Genomic DNA, 15,716 nt, shown 5'->3' on the forward strand with positions numbered 1-15,716 from the left:
CTACTAACTCAAACTCAACTATACAAAGAAGCTTGCATTGCATTTGAATTTAACTATGCTTAGGCTAAATAATATCTAAACCAACATCCCATTTTATTCAAAATGTAATACAATACAATATTCTACTAACACTAATTAACACAGATAAATTAATTCAATCCTGTAGTTCAACTCCTAAATCAAACACCAACTTTCTATATAGTTGCTTATATGAAGTATAATATATATATATATATATATATACAATGAATTTAAATTTTGACTACAATTAATTTTTTTTATACGTAGGCAAACGAATATAAATTTAAAGATTATGATTCTGAAGAATGCGGCGGTTTGATGATCCTCTGCAGAATAACCGTCCTCGCCTTCCTAATATCGCGGCTGCAGCCATCCGCCATCGCCCCCAACTCCTCCACCTTCCTCATAAACACCTCCGCCTTCTTCCTAATCTCCCCGATCGCGACCCTCACCGCCTCCTCGTCCCCCTCGGCCATCTCAGCGGCCCCCACCATCGCCTCCATCTCCACCTCCACCCGCTCGATCATCGCCCGAATGCTCTCCAAATCCTTGATCGTCACAAACGTCCCCACATTCATACAATTCACCATCTCCTTCTCCCCCTTCACCGCCGCCTCGTACCCCTTCATCAGCGAGTCTATCCACTTCCCCATCGACCCCACCGGCAACGCCGTCGCCGCCGCCAGCGCAGCAGCCACCGGCGGCGCCGCTATCGCCGCCGCCACCACCGAGCATATCAGCACCGCCGCGAACGTCGCCGCGAATATCACACTCGATACTTTCCTCCACGACTTGATGCAATTGAGCTTCTTGTCTAATTTCTGCTTCTTTTTCTGCAGCTTCCGAAGCATCTGCATTTGCTGCTGCTGTACGGATTGGAACATTTTGTAGAATTCGTCGGTAAACGGATCTCCCGCTTCTTTGAAGCTTTTCAGTTCCTCTAGTGTTTTCGAATATTTATTTCCAAATGCTGAACCGACTCTGTCGTTGTTACTTTTTTTGTCTTCTTCCTCGAACAGGTTGAGGGCTAGGAGGACCAGGAGCTGGCTGTCGCGGGCGCGCTTGAGGCATTTCTCTAGCGCGGCGCAGAAGTCGAGGGTTCTGAGGCTGTTGTCGAAGAACTCCTCGACCAGGTCGAACAGCTCCTGGTTCCTCCAGATGTCCTTCTTGCAGTCGAGGATGACTTTCACGACCTCGTGATTCATGTCGAGGAGGCATTCCGTGACCTGTTTTTTTTTAATATATTAAAAAAGGTTCGAACCAAAAAAGGCAAGCAAGCAGTTTCAACGAAAACTCACAAACAAACAAAAAACTGGTCTCCATTAAATGTCTCGTACTCCTATTTAACTGATGTGAGTTTTAACAAATTGTTTTACTTTATGAAGGAAAATATGAAATATATAGGGTCCGTCCAAATAAGGAAATATGAGACATGTCATGGGAACCAGAGGGAGTAAAAAGCTACTCGACAACCCATCAACAAAAGCTACGTCTGACCTGTTGGAGCGAGTCGAATGAGAGAGCTCGGACTTCCATCCCCGCAGCGAGGGAGCTGATCACGTTGCTCGTCCGAGCCTGCAGAGACGTGTCGAACGCTTGCAGGTCCGCGTCGACTCTGCAGGAAGCCGAATACGAGTTCAGCTCCCTCGAAAAGATTGACGATGATGATGACGACGACGATGGATGAGTTTCTTGATCATGCTTCTTGCTAAGATGGCTTCCCATGATATTTCTTCAATCTTGAACACTACAATCATCAAACATAAATAATTAAATAAAGGGCCTTGGAAATTTCAATTTTTTGGGCTAGCCATTGTTGCTTCGAAGCTACAGAAAAAATTTATAGATACATATAGATTTGCAATTGTGAAACACACCAAAAATAGAAATGTTCAAGATTTATGCCGAATAGTATAAGAAGGGAATGTATTATGTAGTGTTGTTTTCAAGAGATTTAGGGGAAAGTGATGGTGTATATATATATATATATATATATATGAGAAGAAGCTTAAAGAGAATGAAAGGCGTTAAGAGGAAAAAAAAGAAATAGTGGTGGTGAAGAGGTGGGATGAGATTATCAAGAAATAGCTTGCACGCATTAATTCATTCACAAAAATCGCTATAGAGTAAACGCGGGAAGCAATGTAGTGTATCATATTGCATTTATAAATTAAATCTTTATCTACAATCATTATATTAAATAAATCGGATTGCCCCAAAAATAATAAAATGTTTATTTATAACAAAAAGGTGAATTACAAGTGGTTTGTTTTTGGAGGCAAAACCGGAATATAGTTACCTGAAATGATTTAACTTTTACCGAGTCGAAACTTTGGATCGAAGCAACTGTTTATTTTTGCTAAAATGAAACAAATAGATAAAATTTTGAACAAGAGTGGAGAATAAAATTATTTGGAAAAGAAAACGAAAAACAGCAAATGGTATAAATTAAAGTAGTAATGTTAATTTGTTTAAACAATAGACGTGTATTTGTAAATTTAATAATTCAATCAATTAAATACATTAATCATGCTATTAATAACATAATACTACTAATTGCTCCATACACCAACGTGTACATGTGACATTTGTGATCACGTATTTGGTATAATGTGTTAGGTGTACATTATAGCATATGTACAAGAAAACCAAACTAATTCCAGCTGAAAATATTGGGAACAAAAGAAAAATAAATTTAATAATGGTAACAAAAATAATTTTAGTGGATTCTAAAAAATAAATTACTTTATCACGGAATTTATTTCCTAAGTAGATCCGTTTATAGTAAATTTGAAATGCCAACAGTTCTATATATGTCTATAATTTATGCATTTAAATTTGCTTTATTTTTTAAGAGGGGTCGTACTATGCCTCATGACTATTCTTATGTAAGAAGGATTAATTAGCTAGAGTCTTGTACAATTCAATTTGGAATATTAATCATGATATGATCTATTACAGATGACAGATACAAAAAGATTATTGTAGTAGTACTTTCATACATAAAAGAAGTATTATTGATAAATTTCTACGTACATGATTATATATATATGGGTACTGACATCTGCAGTTCTGCACCGTGTGAGTTTAATTTGATAATCAATTTTCAACTACTTAAATTATAATTTTAGTTAGAGTTTAGTAATGTATAATTATTGTTAAATGGAGTAATTCGTAGTTGCATATCAGTAAACCGTATATGCATTGAATTTTTTAATTCATAACTGGTTCACCGATAATTATTAATTAGAGTTCAAATGAATAGATAAAGTTCAGTAAACCATAAATATCTATGCTTAAAGTCATAATTAGAATTTAATATAGTTCCCTATGATCCATATGTACTGCTAGATTTAGCATAAACATGAGTAGTATAAACTATAAATCAAATGTTCTGTCATCTTATTAGTATAAAGTTCTGTGAACAATTTTATACACCATATAACAGTCAGCATAATATAATATTATAAAAAAATTGTCCATTATTTCAAGGGAAAGTGTTATAAAGTTTAATCAAGTTCTAATCTATCATGCAAATTTAAAAATCAGTTAGAAATACAATAATAAAGTTTGAATTTATTCGCAATCACCATACGACTTATCAGATGAAACATTTCACCTGCATATGATTTTGTCTCTCATATCGTTAAGGTATAACAACAAACAAATCCAGAAGTCATGATTTTTCCAACTGATTTTGAAAGTTGCGGGACAAACCTAAATATAACCAAACTTCATGACTATTTTCGTTTAAATCTATGTATACTATCATGGATTAGCGCATATATCTAAATTGCATCGTATAATTGTATATGAATGTAAAAAGAAACTTACAATATGAAATCGGTAAAAGGTTAGTTGATGCAGCCAAGGTAGCAAAATTGTTGCAGTTTGATATGATCAATATTTGTGCAAATGACAGATTTTTATAGACTCATCGAAAAATATAGTACTTGGTAGTCACGTAACGCTTTAATGCATGCAATATTAATTAGATGATAAGAAAAGATGTTATTAGCACGAAAAGGGGAAATCTATCTATGTTAAAGTAGACAATGAAGTCAAAGTAATTCATTGTTCAATCTTAATTAATCTACCTTTACCTGTTTATCGATTCACATTTTAAGATATATGACTTAATATCGATTTACTAGTTTATTACATTGATATATAACATCAATTAACGAACTTATATATATACTGTAAATTTTGATTTGTATTCTACATGCATATATTACATGAATAATTGATTTGTAATTGATTTCAGCTTTATATCATGATCAGATGTAATGATTAAGCACAATCAAATGTTTCAATAATTACGTGTGTATTAATTAGTATACTCGGTTCAATGTATAAACTGTAAAGTAGACTAATTCGTCACTACTTGTTCTTTTTAAAATGTGAGTATTTCACGGAGCAATTTATTTCAATTTATTAAAAAAATTCAAGGAAAATATAAAAGTTAACTTTATGTAGTAATAAATTATTTGGAATTGAGATAATATGTAATCTTAGTATTGTGCTCGCGTACATAATACAAGCAATACATACGTGAGTTAATGTCCACTTTTTAATGACAAACACTTATATGCATGTATCTTCCTCTCCCGTCGACACCTTTGAACTCGATCACCGCGCACGTGCGTGCACGGAAGACCGACTCTCTTCTAATTTAGTACGTATATGATCATCTATGACAAAGATATTGCTTTATAATGTAAAAATATTTCTTTATAATCGATTTAGTTTAAAATCGTAAATGAAAACTTTAAGTAAATTGGTCCCATTAACTAATATAATTATTTGTTAACATATCAAATTAATACTATTAAAACAATTATGATAAGCACTAAACAATCAATGCACACATACAAAATTAATTTTTGTTGTCATTCCCAATTATATTTATATATCACCTCTGCTTGTTTGTTACTCATTAATGGAATTTAAATGTAAACTTATATGTTAAGAAAAAATAATTTTAAGTGAAAACTTAAATGCGGAACAAAAATTAGAATTGATAGCGTGCACCACCCCCACACCACTTAGGCTGTTCCTTCACCGGCCTTCTATTGACACGTCATATGTTTTATTACGTGTCACCTCATTAGTGGTTACCGCCTAAAATACGATTCCACGTTACGTCAAGTCTAAATATGTGAATGTAGTTTATAAATTGCTCGTTCGTACTTTGTATACGCGGGCAGTGCTAATTTAATAGACGGGAGTGTTCGGTTGACAAGATTAAATATCATGATTAAATATGTATCATGTTTGGTTTATAAGATTGAACCCTTCAACTTAATCCTAGATAGATATTCTCATGATAATTAGTCATAGTCTCCCCCTCCAACTAAAATAATCTCACAACTTAATCCTAGATGGATAGTCTCATGATATTAGTCATGACAACCGAACGTCACCGTAGTGTATTGTTATTTTTATATATCATATTATATCTGAAGTATATAAATAAGTCAGTAATGAAATATGAAATGCTTATTTAACGTTTTATAAAATACTACATTTAGATAGTTGAATTTAATTTAGATAGAGAATTGTGAGTTAGTGAGAAAATACTATTTATATAAACAAAAATAGAGAATCGTAGTATCATTAATCTTGTAATCTAATAGTTGTGGTCATAAACCAAACATGGAATTGAATTGAAGTTTGTTTTCCAACTTATCATAAAGAGCTTATGAGCTTATTCAATTCTGACAATTATTTCTCAAATTATTTTTTATAAATACTTCTACAAGTGTACTTTAAGAATTTAGAAAATCACAGCAAAACTATTGAAAAAGGCTTAATAATAACGAATTAAGCTGTTCAGTTGCTGCAATTTTTCGTTCATAAAATTCAGAAAATATTTAAGAACTTGTCTGAAATTGTTGGAAATGATTAAAGTGAGGAAAAAAATTCAAACGCAATTAATTAATTTTCTAAAGAGGCTAATTATAGTTGCTCCCAAGAGCACACTAATTACAACGTACGTACGCGGTAGCAATAATGTTTACTCTCATAAATTCATTTAATAAAACCAACTTATACATATAAAATTTGAAATATTAGCTTATTTCCTCAAAAGAATTGGTTTTACATTAAGGATGCTCTCCACTTCTCAAATATTTTCACTTGCAAACTGATACTAGAGTTTTAACTTTGATACATAATCATGGAACCCGAGAGGATCATGAGCCTCATGAGTGATGACTCTCTCTTTTTTCTCGATAAGGACTCGAACTAAAGAACGGTAAGACAAATTGTTTCGAACAAACACGATATATCTTGAGATTAGTAATTAACTTATACTTGGTCAATTAATTTTTTTATTTTAAAAACAATGTACTCCATTCTTCATTGAAAACTATGAACATTTATTTCAATAAGAATTTTAATGTATAATTAATAAAATAAGAAAAAGAAAAATAAAGGGTAGTGTAAGTAGTGTTAATAGAGAGTGAACTCCCCATCATTTTTAGTGTAGTAATTGTATAAATTGCAAATAAATTAATGTGTAGGGGTAATGTGTTGTTTAATAATTTTAAAATTAGAAAGTTCATACCTCTCATAGATGAAGGTAACTATTAAAGAAATAGTTCATTCTTTTTGAAGACGGTGGTATAATGATTAGGACAGTCAAACTAACAAATAAACTTGGAATTCAGATAAGCTTAATGTAAACGATTGTTTGTAATGAGAGAGAATCTTTGTAATGTATGTGAATGATGCACAAAACATAGTCCAAAATAACTATCATTTGTAACAATAGTTAAAAAGAGTGGGAACCAATCACACCCGTGATGAATAAGGCCAAGAATGCCAAACCCTTCTTTTGTCACATCATTCACGAGCTCAACTCCCCAAACTTTCTATAATTATAATCGACTGGCCATCACAGGTATCCAGTTAATTTCTATTTATCAGCAAAGAGAATCACTCAAGCAAAAGTTTCAAATGTTCTCACAATTTGTGTGTTAAGACTTTAGGTTAATTATTAGTTGGTCTAAAGCATTATAATTTCGTAAGGCATCTTGTATTCCTTATCATAATTGAAACTATTAATTTCAACTTAAATAAATAAAAATATACTCCATCCGTCCCATAAAAATATGTACACTTTTCATTTTCATCTATTTCATAAAAATGTGGTCATTTCTATTTATGGAAAGTTGTCCACAACTCATTACACATTCAATTTATTTACAACTTATATCATTATAATCCACCATTACAATTTATTAATGTAGGTTCTATTATCCACTAACACTACTTTAACTACCCTTATGGCTTCCTCTTTCTTACTTTACCAATAGTGCATTAACTCTCGTATCATTTCAAAACCACATGGAGTATTTTTGTGAGACGCATGAAGTATAGTATATGTTGTTATTGTAGACCATTATAAGTTCACAAGGCATCCCATTCTTGGTTTCAAATAACCCTAATTCCCGGTAGTTATGAAGATCCTATGTTGTTGGACAACTTTTGAAATAATAAATGTCGTCAACATAATCATATGAATACACATTTGCACCACTATTCATTTAGTGCATCGAGAACTTCTTATACAATGGAGTCGATTTTAGGTTATCCGAGCTTGACCTGAACTCGGATCATCATGGGCCGACCTGAGGTGATACCACTTGCTACAATCACCAACTGCATGTCCCAACTCCACGTTAGTTTTAGGCATTTTGGCAGCAAACCAAAAACAAATTCATGCAAACTTGCCCTAAAGCGGTCAATATCACTAATTATGAAGAGTTTGGATGGATTAATTTTAATAACTTATTTAATCATCATCTAATCCTTAAAAAATTATTGACATGTTGCGTTTAATATTTATTCCAAAACAAAATTATGAGTACATAAAATGAAGATCCAACCATCTCGTGACTTTGATCTCCAAAATAAAACCACCAATCCCATGCACTGTTTTAGCAAAACCACCAGCCCCAACAGTCCACGTGGCACCAAATAACCTCCTATTTAAACCCCACACTAATGAAACAATGGATAAACCCTCACCACAGAAAACCAAAACAATTCGAATTTGTTGAAATGGAAGCCTCAAAAACACTCCTAATCCTAGCCCTAGTCGTGGTAAGCGCAGCAGCCGTAGCCGAGGCAAGGGCGAGGGCAGACGACGGCGGCAGCATCTGCGGTGTCACCAAGAGCGAGCTGATGGAGTGCAAGCCGGCGGTGGCGACGGGCACGGCCACGCCGCCGAAGCCGACAGCCGCGTGCTGCGGGTCGCTGAAGCACGCGAACCTCACGTGCTTCTGCAGCTTCAAGAACAACGCGTATCTGCCGCTTTTCGGAATCAACGCGACGAGAGCGATGCAGCTGCCTACGACGTGCGATGCCACGCAAACTGCTTCGTGCGACTGATTTGTCGGATTATCTCTGTGTTTTAACTCTTCACCCATTGCTACTACCTTTGCTTCGTTTCATCTATGTTTTGTGTTGTGTTGTGTTTGGTTTTTATGGTGTTTTAATTCCTTTACTTTTTGGTATGTAGTGTTGTTGGCTGCCTTGTTTGTAACTTAACTTAAGTAACATCTTTCATGAATGATATTAGTGGATTTTGGCCACAAACTTTGTTTGGAATTATACAAAAGTTCAAAACCACAGTCGGAATCAAAATAAACTATTAACGCCTTAAAACGAATTACATATGTACTAATCGTCACAATGCATTTTGAATTATAATTATGTAATTATAAAACACATTTTATTAAAGAAAAATTAGGCCGTAGAGTAAGTATTGGGCTATGCTATATATAGCCCAATTTCCTATGATTGAATGGGCCCAACTCAATGGTCTCATGCAGTTACTGTGCAAACTTGTTAAAAGAAGAGTGGGTCAAACTGCAACAATTTTGAGACATCTGACTAAAGAAAAAACGTATAGTTCCATTACAAGAGCACAAATGAAGATGTACATATCAATGATTCAAGAAACACACAACATGACCACAGTTATCCATCCAACATGTCATAACTTTGACTCACAGTAGATAACTTTTGCTTCAGAGTAGATAGCACCCGCATCATCTGCCAATAAGTAAAATGAACTCATTTCTAGCTATGAATATCGATTATGAACTCAACCCAGAATAAACGTTGCACAAAATGAAAATGAGGTACCTGCAATTCTGGCCAATTGATACTCCACAGGGACAGTGCTCTCTGTTTCAACGGCCCCTTTTGCCGCTGCCATTCCAACTGCTATGCTCTGCATTATATCTAAACCAGCGCAAACCGAAGCTAACGTACCACCGACTAAGCAATCACCAGCGCCAACAAGTGTCACTACAGAAGCAGGGAGTGCCGGAAAATGTACAGTTACGTAATAGTTTCCCTTCGACGTGGGAGTACCTAAGATTCTATCTGGTGGGCAACTTACATTTACAACTTCATATAGTTTTCTGCTGAAAGAAAAGGGGCTGTTTTTAGAGGAGTCGTGTTTCTTTATGCCATCTACGGCTTTGAAGCATAAGAATACCCCATGTGGTCCAAGTGTGACCAATACAACTTTGATACCTTCCTCCAGCAAAACCCATATTGCAGGCTTTAGCCTTTCAAACAACGATTTAATGGAAGTCCTGTCACTCTTGCCATCCTTTTGCACCGGTAAGAATCTATCACTAGAAGACAAAGCATTTGCCATAGCTATAAGCTCATCTTCATTGGGTGAGGTGTATGTGATCTGCTAAAGAAAGTTGGATCAGTGATATTTAGTTGGGCGTCATAAACAGAAGATTTTTATCACTCACGAGTTTGGCAATGGAAGCAATTCTTTTGGATTTCGTTACTGAAACTGGCTCAAACCATATAGGAGTCACACATTCTGCTGCAACTGAAGGAAATTTATTCAAACAATAAGTAGTTGAACAAAGTGGCAGTCACTGAATGATAACGAGTTGATTAACATGTTCAGTTTTGTCCCCGGATAAAAATCTCAATTAGCTTGCCTTCAAGCCTTGGAAGATAAAAAGTGATACTCCTATATGGTATGGAAAGCATCTAGCAGGAGCTAACTTACTTTGGCAAGATGCCAAAAGAGCAGGACGACTTAAATTTGCATCAACCATCATTACAGGGGCAGAACATATGTTGATCTTGAAATTTGAAATCCACTCAGGAGTAACAAACTTTTCCTGAGATCATGTTGCCAATCGGGGATTCAATGAGATTCTGATTGTCTCAACACAAATACAATTCTCCAGGAAGAAACTCACAATTGATTCAACGCTAGCGACAGCAGCGGCCAGTTCTCCTCTACCATCAAATATGATGCAGACTGTAGCAGTTTCAATATCCTTGCTTCTCTTGATGCCTAGTCGGGGATGACTTGTAAATGACAACATTATAAACTGAGAAAAGTTCTGAATTATAAATTTTATAGTATAGACTTGTTCTCAAGGTGCGACCTCCCTCACTTAGAATAATTCCCTTATATCAATATATTTTCTTATCCTCTAGGATTAATTACAGAACAGCTAAAATTCACGAGAATATTTCCTTAATTTCAATTCTTATCCACTAAGATAAACTATAGAAGCAATGAAACACCTATAGCAGCACATACAAGATATGCAAGTATGTCGGATATAGTAATGATCATTAAGAAAAATGAACAAAGCAGTTATTTACCTTCTACAGACAATCCAGCAGCTCTCCAAGGTTCCAAGAGCATATTTCCTGGTCACAGAAAAACATCACTTTCCAGAACTGCAGTAACATTACAAAATTTACATGATGAGCATCTCACAAATGTCAGTGTTTTGATTGAGGAAAACTGCTTTGACATGAAGGATATATGTGAAATGGTTTACACACAAGATATTCTTAAATGAGGAACTGGAAGAGCTTAGGAACCTCAACATCACAAATTTCTTTCACTTGCAAATCGTAAATAGAGTTTTTAGCTTTGAAACATAATCATTTTACTTCTAATCCAATTCCGTGGAACCGGAGCGAAAGTAAAAACAATTACACTACCAGTAGAAGTCAGGAGTGATAGTAGCTGCTGTCAATAATGAATCATGATAGACTAAGAAATTACCTGCCAAGTCAAATCCCACAGCACTTATCATGTAAGGCTTTGCTCCAAGCTTTGACATGCACTCCGCAATATTTCTTGCTACACCACCTAATGCATAGCGAATCTGAAAAGATGATTCCAGTGTACTTATGCATAAGACATCGACAAACTCAGTACATTCTTGCCATCTTAACTACTCATAACATGATAACACATATATCAAAACATCCAAGCATAAAGCTGATTAGATGCCAAATTTTTGGATGCTTATCAAAAGGTTCAGACTTTGAGACGCTTAAATTCCGCCTTGCTAATTTTAAACAGAAAAACTGCCAGTCTACAAAAATAACTGAATCAGTGCAACAAACTAATGAAAATTCCTTCACCAATCACTAGTATTATCTTGGTATTCTCTTTCAAATTAAAACAACATGATCCAAACATATTCTTAAAGAGTGACCAGACTACAAAATATAAGAAATTCACAAGTTATCCAAACAAAATCAACATCCGAAAAGCCATAAAGATTACAATTTATAACTTCTCAACTAAATGCACACTCTATACCTTTCCAGGAGCAGTGGTTCCTCGATTAGTAGCGGCGGCAGGGGTAGCATTAACGTCAAGCACCATCCCTCCAATCACTACTGCTTCTGCTCCGTTATCTAAGCCTCGATCCATTTCACTCACTGCACCAAATTCGGACAGAAAATGGCAATATCACACACCAATACACAATATCAACTATACATAAACCCCTAAAATGAAGAAAAACGTTACTGGAAATAAAAGAGATTCTCAATCATCAAGAGCAGAAATTTGAAGATATATTCATTTTCCCAATCAATTAAAAACAATTATATGGGAATCCTAACCTTGGTGGCGAGGTTTAATCCGGAGAGTGGAGTCTGTTCTTCGCCGGAAAGTTCACTCCCTAGATCGGCGAGGGTAGCAACGGAAATTTAATTTGCTAAATTTTTTACTCCCTATATTGGCGAGGTTTCATCAATTTTTATTTTATTGATTGACATAATATTTAAAATTGTAAAATTAAAGACATGACTGATGCTAAAGCCTAACTGTATAGATAAAGTTATAAACGCCATCATAGTTAGACGTTTTGTCTACATTTTTCGTCTGTGATATTTACATAATTTTCCAAATTTGAAATTATGAAATAATTAAAAAAGCAAAATTATCATACAGTATTTGTTAGTATTTTTTAATAGTATTACGGAATTAACTAAAAATAGATCAAATTTGATAGTTTGATGACAATTTAACCCTAGTAAAATGCATGTAAATTTCACATTAATTAAAGAATAAATTATCAGAAATAATAATCAAATTTGATCAATTTCTTGCACCTATATATAAAAATGACTAATTTTATCATAATTAAGTTTGTCATTTTCTTGATTGTATCACAATCTCCTAACTTGTCTAAATTTATTCATGTGGCATGTACATGTGTAAAAATTAAAGTCATGACTAACTAAGTGTATAAAGAATGTCGTTCATAGAGTCGAACGTCTTGTTCATGCAATATTTTTTTGTCGGCAACATCAATAGTAGAATATAATTCCTTCTGGATTCAGAGGTTATAAGACAATTGCAAAAAATGTCAAAATTATTATATGATCAGTTGTTTTAAAAAAGTTGTGGGAGTGATTAGAAATCATCAAATATCAAGTTATATGATAGATTGATAGTTGTTTTAAAAAATTTGTGGGAGTGATTAGAAATCATCAAATATCAAGTTCTGATATAATCAGTCACTATCGAAACTTGCATGATTGACTAAAAATTGATTAATTAAAATTTATGAATTAATGACAATTGATAGCCAATTTTCTCCTCCGCGCCATCTGATAATTTGATAATTTCAATTCGTGTTAAATTTTAAAAAATCATAAATTTGTGTATTTTCTTGCCATGTCTTGAATTTATACAATTTTAAAAAATTGAATAAAAATATTTATAATTAGAGGCCACTATTATGATTTTCCCTCTTTTATCTGCAATTGGGCAAAAGTAGTGGAGTTGGGATTTTCAAATATCCCATACAGTATTAATTTTTTTCATTCGAACGAGGAATGTTTTTCTTTTGGGCTTGAAGACTGAAGTTATTTGATCATAAGTTCTTTTTTTTCATTTGAGTCTCACAAAATATAATTATACAGTATTAATTTTTTCATTCGAACAAGGAATGTTTTTCGTTGACAAACTAATCATCCAACGGTTCTCTTTTGTTGCATTTTCGTTTTTAGACAAAAAAACGTTAATCCGATTCTTCTACAAGTCCAAAGTTAATTTCACTTTCACCAGTCCTTGAATTACACATTAAGAAATACTCCATATGATTATTATAATTTGTATTGTAATTTAATTAATGATTATAATAAATGTGTAATATATGGTACGAAGATAAACTAATGATGTAAAATTATACCTGAAGGTGCTATAAAAAAAAGATTGCGACGAGAAGATATGCAATCAACTTGTAGGCAATCCCATATTATCATTTCGTATCTAATTAAACACTAATATAACAGTATAAGCTAATTATTTGCATATATAGTATTTCAATCTCTTTCGTATCTAATTAAACACTAATATAACAAACGGGGCGCACTATGGTCAATAAATGAAATTATGTAAAAAATTAAAGAAAATCTCAACCCTTAGATCTCTAGATTTGATGGTAGTGATAAGCTATACAGTATTAACCTAAGATGCTACGTTATTAGCCGAGGTACATTATTAAACTAAAATGCTATATATTATTTTACTAAGATAATACTCCATTATTAGCTAAGTTATATTATTAGACTAAAAATCTACATTATTAGATGACATGTGACATTAAACTAATCGTTAGATCACAAGATCTAATGAACTACAAGTGTTTTGATTTTGAATCTGAATACATTCATATTTCTGATATCGAATTTTATCATTCCACGAGATAGCAATAAAATATTTTATAGCCCAATTTTTATTTTCATTTTGTTTTCCCTTTCTAATCAATAAACATGTTCCCTTCCTTCCCCACACCAAAATCAGGGTTTCCAGTTTCCACAACCACAGATAACACAGAATCGAAGAATCTCAATTTGATCAAAAGCCTTTTTCATGTTTTAACAGCTTTAATTTATAACTTCTGTTAATCTGAACATACATTATTGTTTTGCATTCCAACATTTATGTGTACCAAATTTGCTGCATTCCAATTAAAAAGTAATGTACACTATAAAAGATTCATTAATTAACTAAGAATGATTACAAACTCTACCACTCATTTCATCAACTGATCAATGATAATCAAATGGTTGATACCAATTCAATAATAACTGCGGTAGAATAAACAACAAAAACCAACGATTTCAGCAACAGATTCTGATAAAGGATTTAAATAGGTAGAACGAAATAAAATCTCATAATAAAAAAACCCTAAAACCACCCCTCCTAAGAAGGGGGGGAGGGCAAAAAAAGGAACCCAAAATCAGAGATTATTTTGCAGAACTAAATCATCAAACGACGACGTTGTATGGCCCGCTCGGATCCATCTGCTTGCACAAGCTCAGATACGTGAGGAACACAGCACCCGATCCTTTGCGCCGGTGCGATGATTCTCCGTGTGTTTGCAGAAATACTTGAGCTGCTCAAGCGAGCAGCACCCCAGCATCTTCCCATGCTCCTCTTCTTCGCCGAGATCACCGGCTTCACGCACCCTTCCCGATTGCAGAAATCACACCGATTCAGCTCCGGATTCATCCACTCCCTCGGCGCCCGGTGCAGCAACTGCACCTGATTCTCCGCCACGAACGCCGAGATCTCGGCGAATCTCTCCTCCAGATCGAATTCCACCGCGAATTTCTCCCCGCACTTCCTGCACTCCACTTCGCCGCGGATCGCCGTGATGCCGCGCTCGAGGAGGTAATTCAGGCTCCGCACCGTCGCGCGAGCGGTCCCTGCCCACGGGTACGGCGGCGGAATCACGGGGTCCTTCCCCTCCATCGGCGCCTTATCTGGATTTCGCCTGATTCGGCCGCAGGCGGCTCCGCTGCGGGAAGGACGGCAGGCGGCGACGGGGGAGGAGAAGGAGAGAGCGGAGGTAATAAGTTGGCGCTGGCCAAGGCCGAGGCGTCGGAGAGGCTGAGGGCTAAGTATTCGCCGTTTTCGATGTCCGTTTGCTTCGCTTTCTGCTGTTGAAGATTTTTGAGAGAGAGAGGTTATTTGCAGGAGTTTGAAAGTTTGTTAGACAGTAAATACAACGGATATTTGTTATGTAGAATTTAGTATTTTTTACCTATAAACGGGGCTATGAATCTTGATGATCTTTATTCTTTAAGGAGTTGTTTGATGTAATCAATTTTTGCGACCATAATAAGAGATGCAATTTTTGTGCAAATATATAATTTAGCTAATGATATGCAAGTATGTTATTTCAATCTCTTAAAAACATTTGAATCCTCTTTTTTATGTATCGATTTTATCATTCCACGAGAAAGGAAAGGAAGTATTTTATCGGCCAATTTTTTCTTCGACAAATGAAGCTGACCTATTTTGATTGTCTTTAAACACAACATGGAGTAGTATTTTTTTTCATTTTCTTTTCCCTTTCTTTTCAATA

The 15,716-nt window shown here is 34.7% G+C and overlaps 3 protein-coding genes across 5 annotated transcripts; 1 reads left to right on the top strand and 2 right to left on the bottom strand.

Moving 5' to 3' along the window:
- Positions 1-105: 105 nt before the first annotated feature.
- LOC121743977 (UPF0496 protein At4g34320-like) lies at positions 106-1,944 on the bottom strand. Its single transcript, XM_042137398.1, has 3 exons — positions 1,899-1,944; positions 1,519-1,768; positions 106-1,247 (listed from the first exon to the last, which is right to left on the bottom strand). Exons 2-3 carry the CDS (start codon positions 1,744-1,746, stop codon positions 312-314), a joined length of 1,164 nt encoding a protein of 387 aa, XP_041993332.1. The 5' UTR covers positions 1,747-1,768; positions 1,899-1,944; the 3' UTR covers positions 106-311.
- A 6,090-nt stretch (positions 1,945-8,034) lies between these two features.
- Positions 8,035-8,624, top strand: LOC121743846 (putative lipid-transfer protein DIR1). The gene has a single exon (XM_042137224.1). The coding sequence runs from the start codon at positions 8,035-8,037 to the stop codon at positions 8,419-8,421; it is 387 nt and encodes a 128-aa protein (XP_041993158.1). The 3' UTR covers positions 8,422-8,624.
- A 275-nt stretch (positions 8,625-8,899) lies between these two features.
- LOC121745434 (pseudouridine kinase-like) lies at positions 8,900-12,116 on the bottom strand. 3 transcript variants are annotated; one of them, XM_042139340.1, is made up of 9 exons: positions 11,956-12,116; positions 11,648-11,769; positions 11,102-11,204; positions 10,690-10,737; positions 10,275-10,372; positions 10,079-10,193; positions 9,810-9,892; positions 9,181-9,742; positions 8,900-9,087 (listed from the first exon to the last, which is right to left on the bottom strand). In XM_042139340.1, exons 2-9 carry the CDS (start codon positions 11,759-11,761, stop codon positions 9,029-9,031), a joined length of 1,182 nt encoding a protein of 393 aa, XP_041995274.1. In that variant the 5' UTR covers positions 11,762-11,769; positions 11,956-12,116; the 3' UTR covers positions 8,900-9,028. The 3 variants fall into 3 exon arrangements, with proteins under 3 accessions (XP_041995274.1, XP_041995276.1, XP_041995275.1); XM_042139342.1 differs by lacking the exon at positions 11,956-12,116 and having other exon boundaries at positions 10,690-10,767; positions 11,648-11,663; XM_042139341.1 differs by lacking the exons at positions 10,079-10,193; positions 10,275-10,372.
- Positions 12,117-15,716: the final 3,600 nt, after the last annotated feature.

The sequence above is a fragment of the Salvia splendens genome, chromosome 8, assembly GCF_004379255.2.
Source record: "Salvia splendens isolate huo1 chromosome 8, SspV2, whole genome shotgun sequence".
Classification (NCBI taxonomy): Eukaryota; Viridiplantae; Streptophyta; class Magnoliopsida; order Lamiales; family Lamiaceae; genus Salvia; species Salvia splendens.

What these genes read in the sequence shown, in the direction of transcription:
- LOC121743977 (XM_042137398.1), bottom strand. Translation starts at nt 1,746, where the DNA reads ATGGGAAGCCATCTTAGCAAGAAGCATGATCAAGAAACTCATCCATCG. An exon ending in CATTCGACTCGCTCCAACAG is followed by an intron (nt 1,248 to 1,518) that starts GTCAGACGTAGC and finishes AAAAAAAAACAG; the next exon opens with GTCACGGAATGCCTCCTCGA.
- LOC121743846 (XM_042137224.1), top strand. Translation starts at nt 8,035, where the DNA reads ATGAAACAATGGATAAACCCTCACCACAGAAAACCAAAACAATTCGAA.
- LOC121745434 (XM_042139340.1), bottom strand. Translation starts at nt 11,761, where the DNA reads ATGGATCGAGGCTTAGATAACGGAGCAGAAGCAGTAGTGATTGGAGGG. An exon ending in TGCTGGATTGTCTGTAGAAG is followed by an intron (nt 10,373 to 10,689) that starts GTAAATAACTGC and finishes ATCCCCGACTAG; the next exon opens with GCATCAAGAGAAGCAAGGAT. An exon ending in TCTTTTGGCATCTTGCCAAA is followed by an intron (nt 9,893 to 10,078) that starts GTAAGTTAGCTC and finishes AATTTCCTTCAG; the next exon opens with TTGCAGCAGAATGTGTGACT.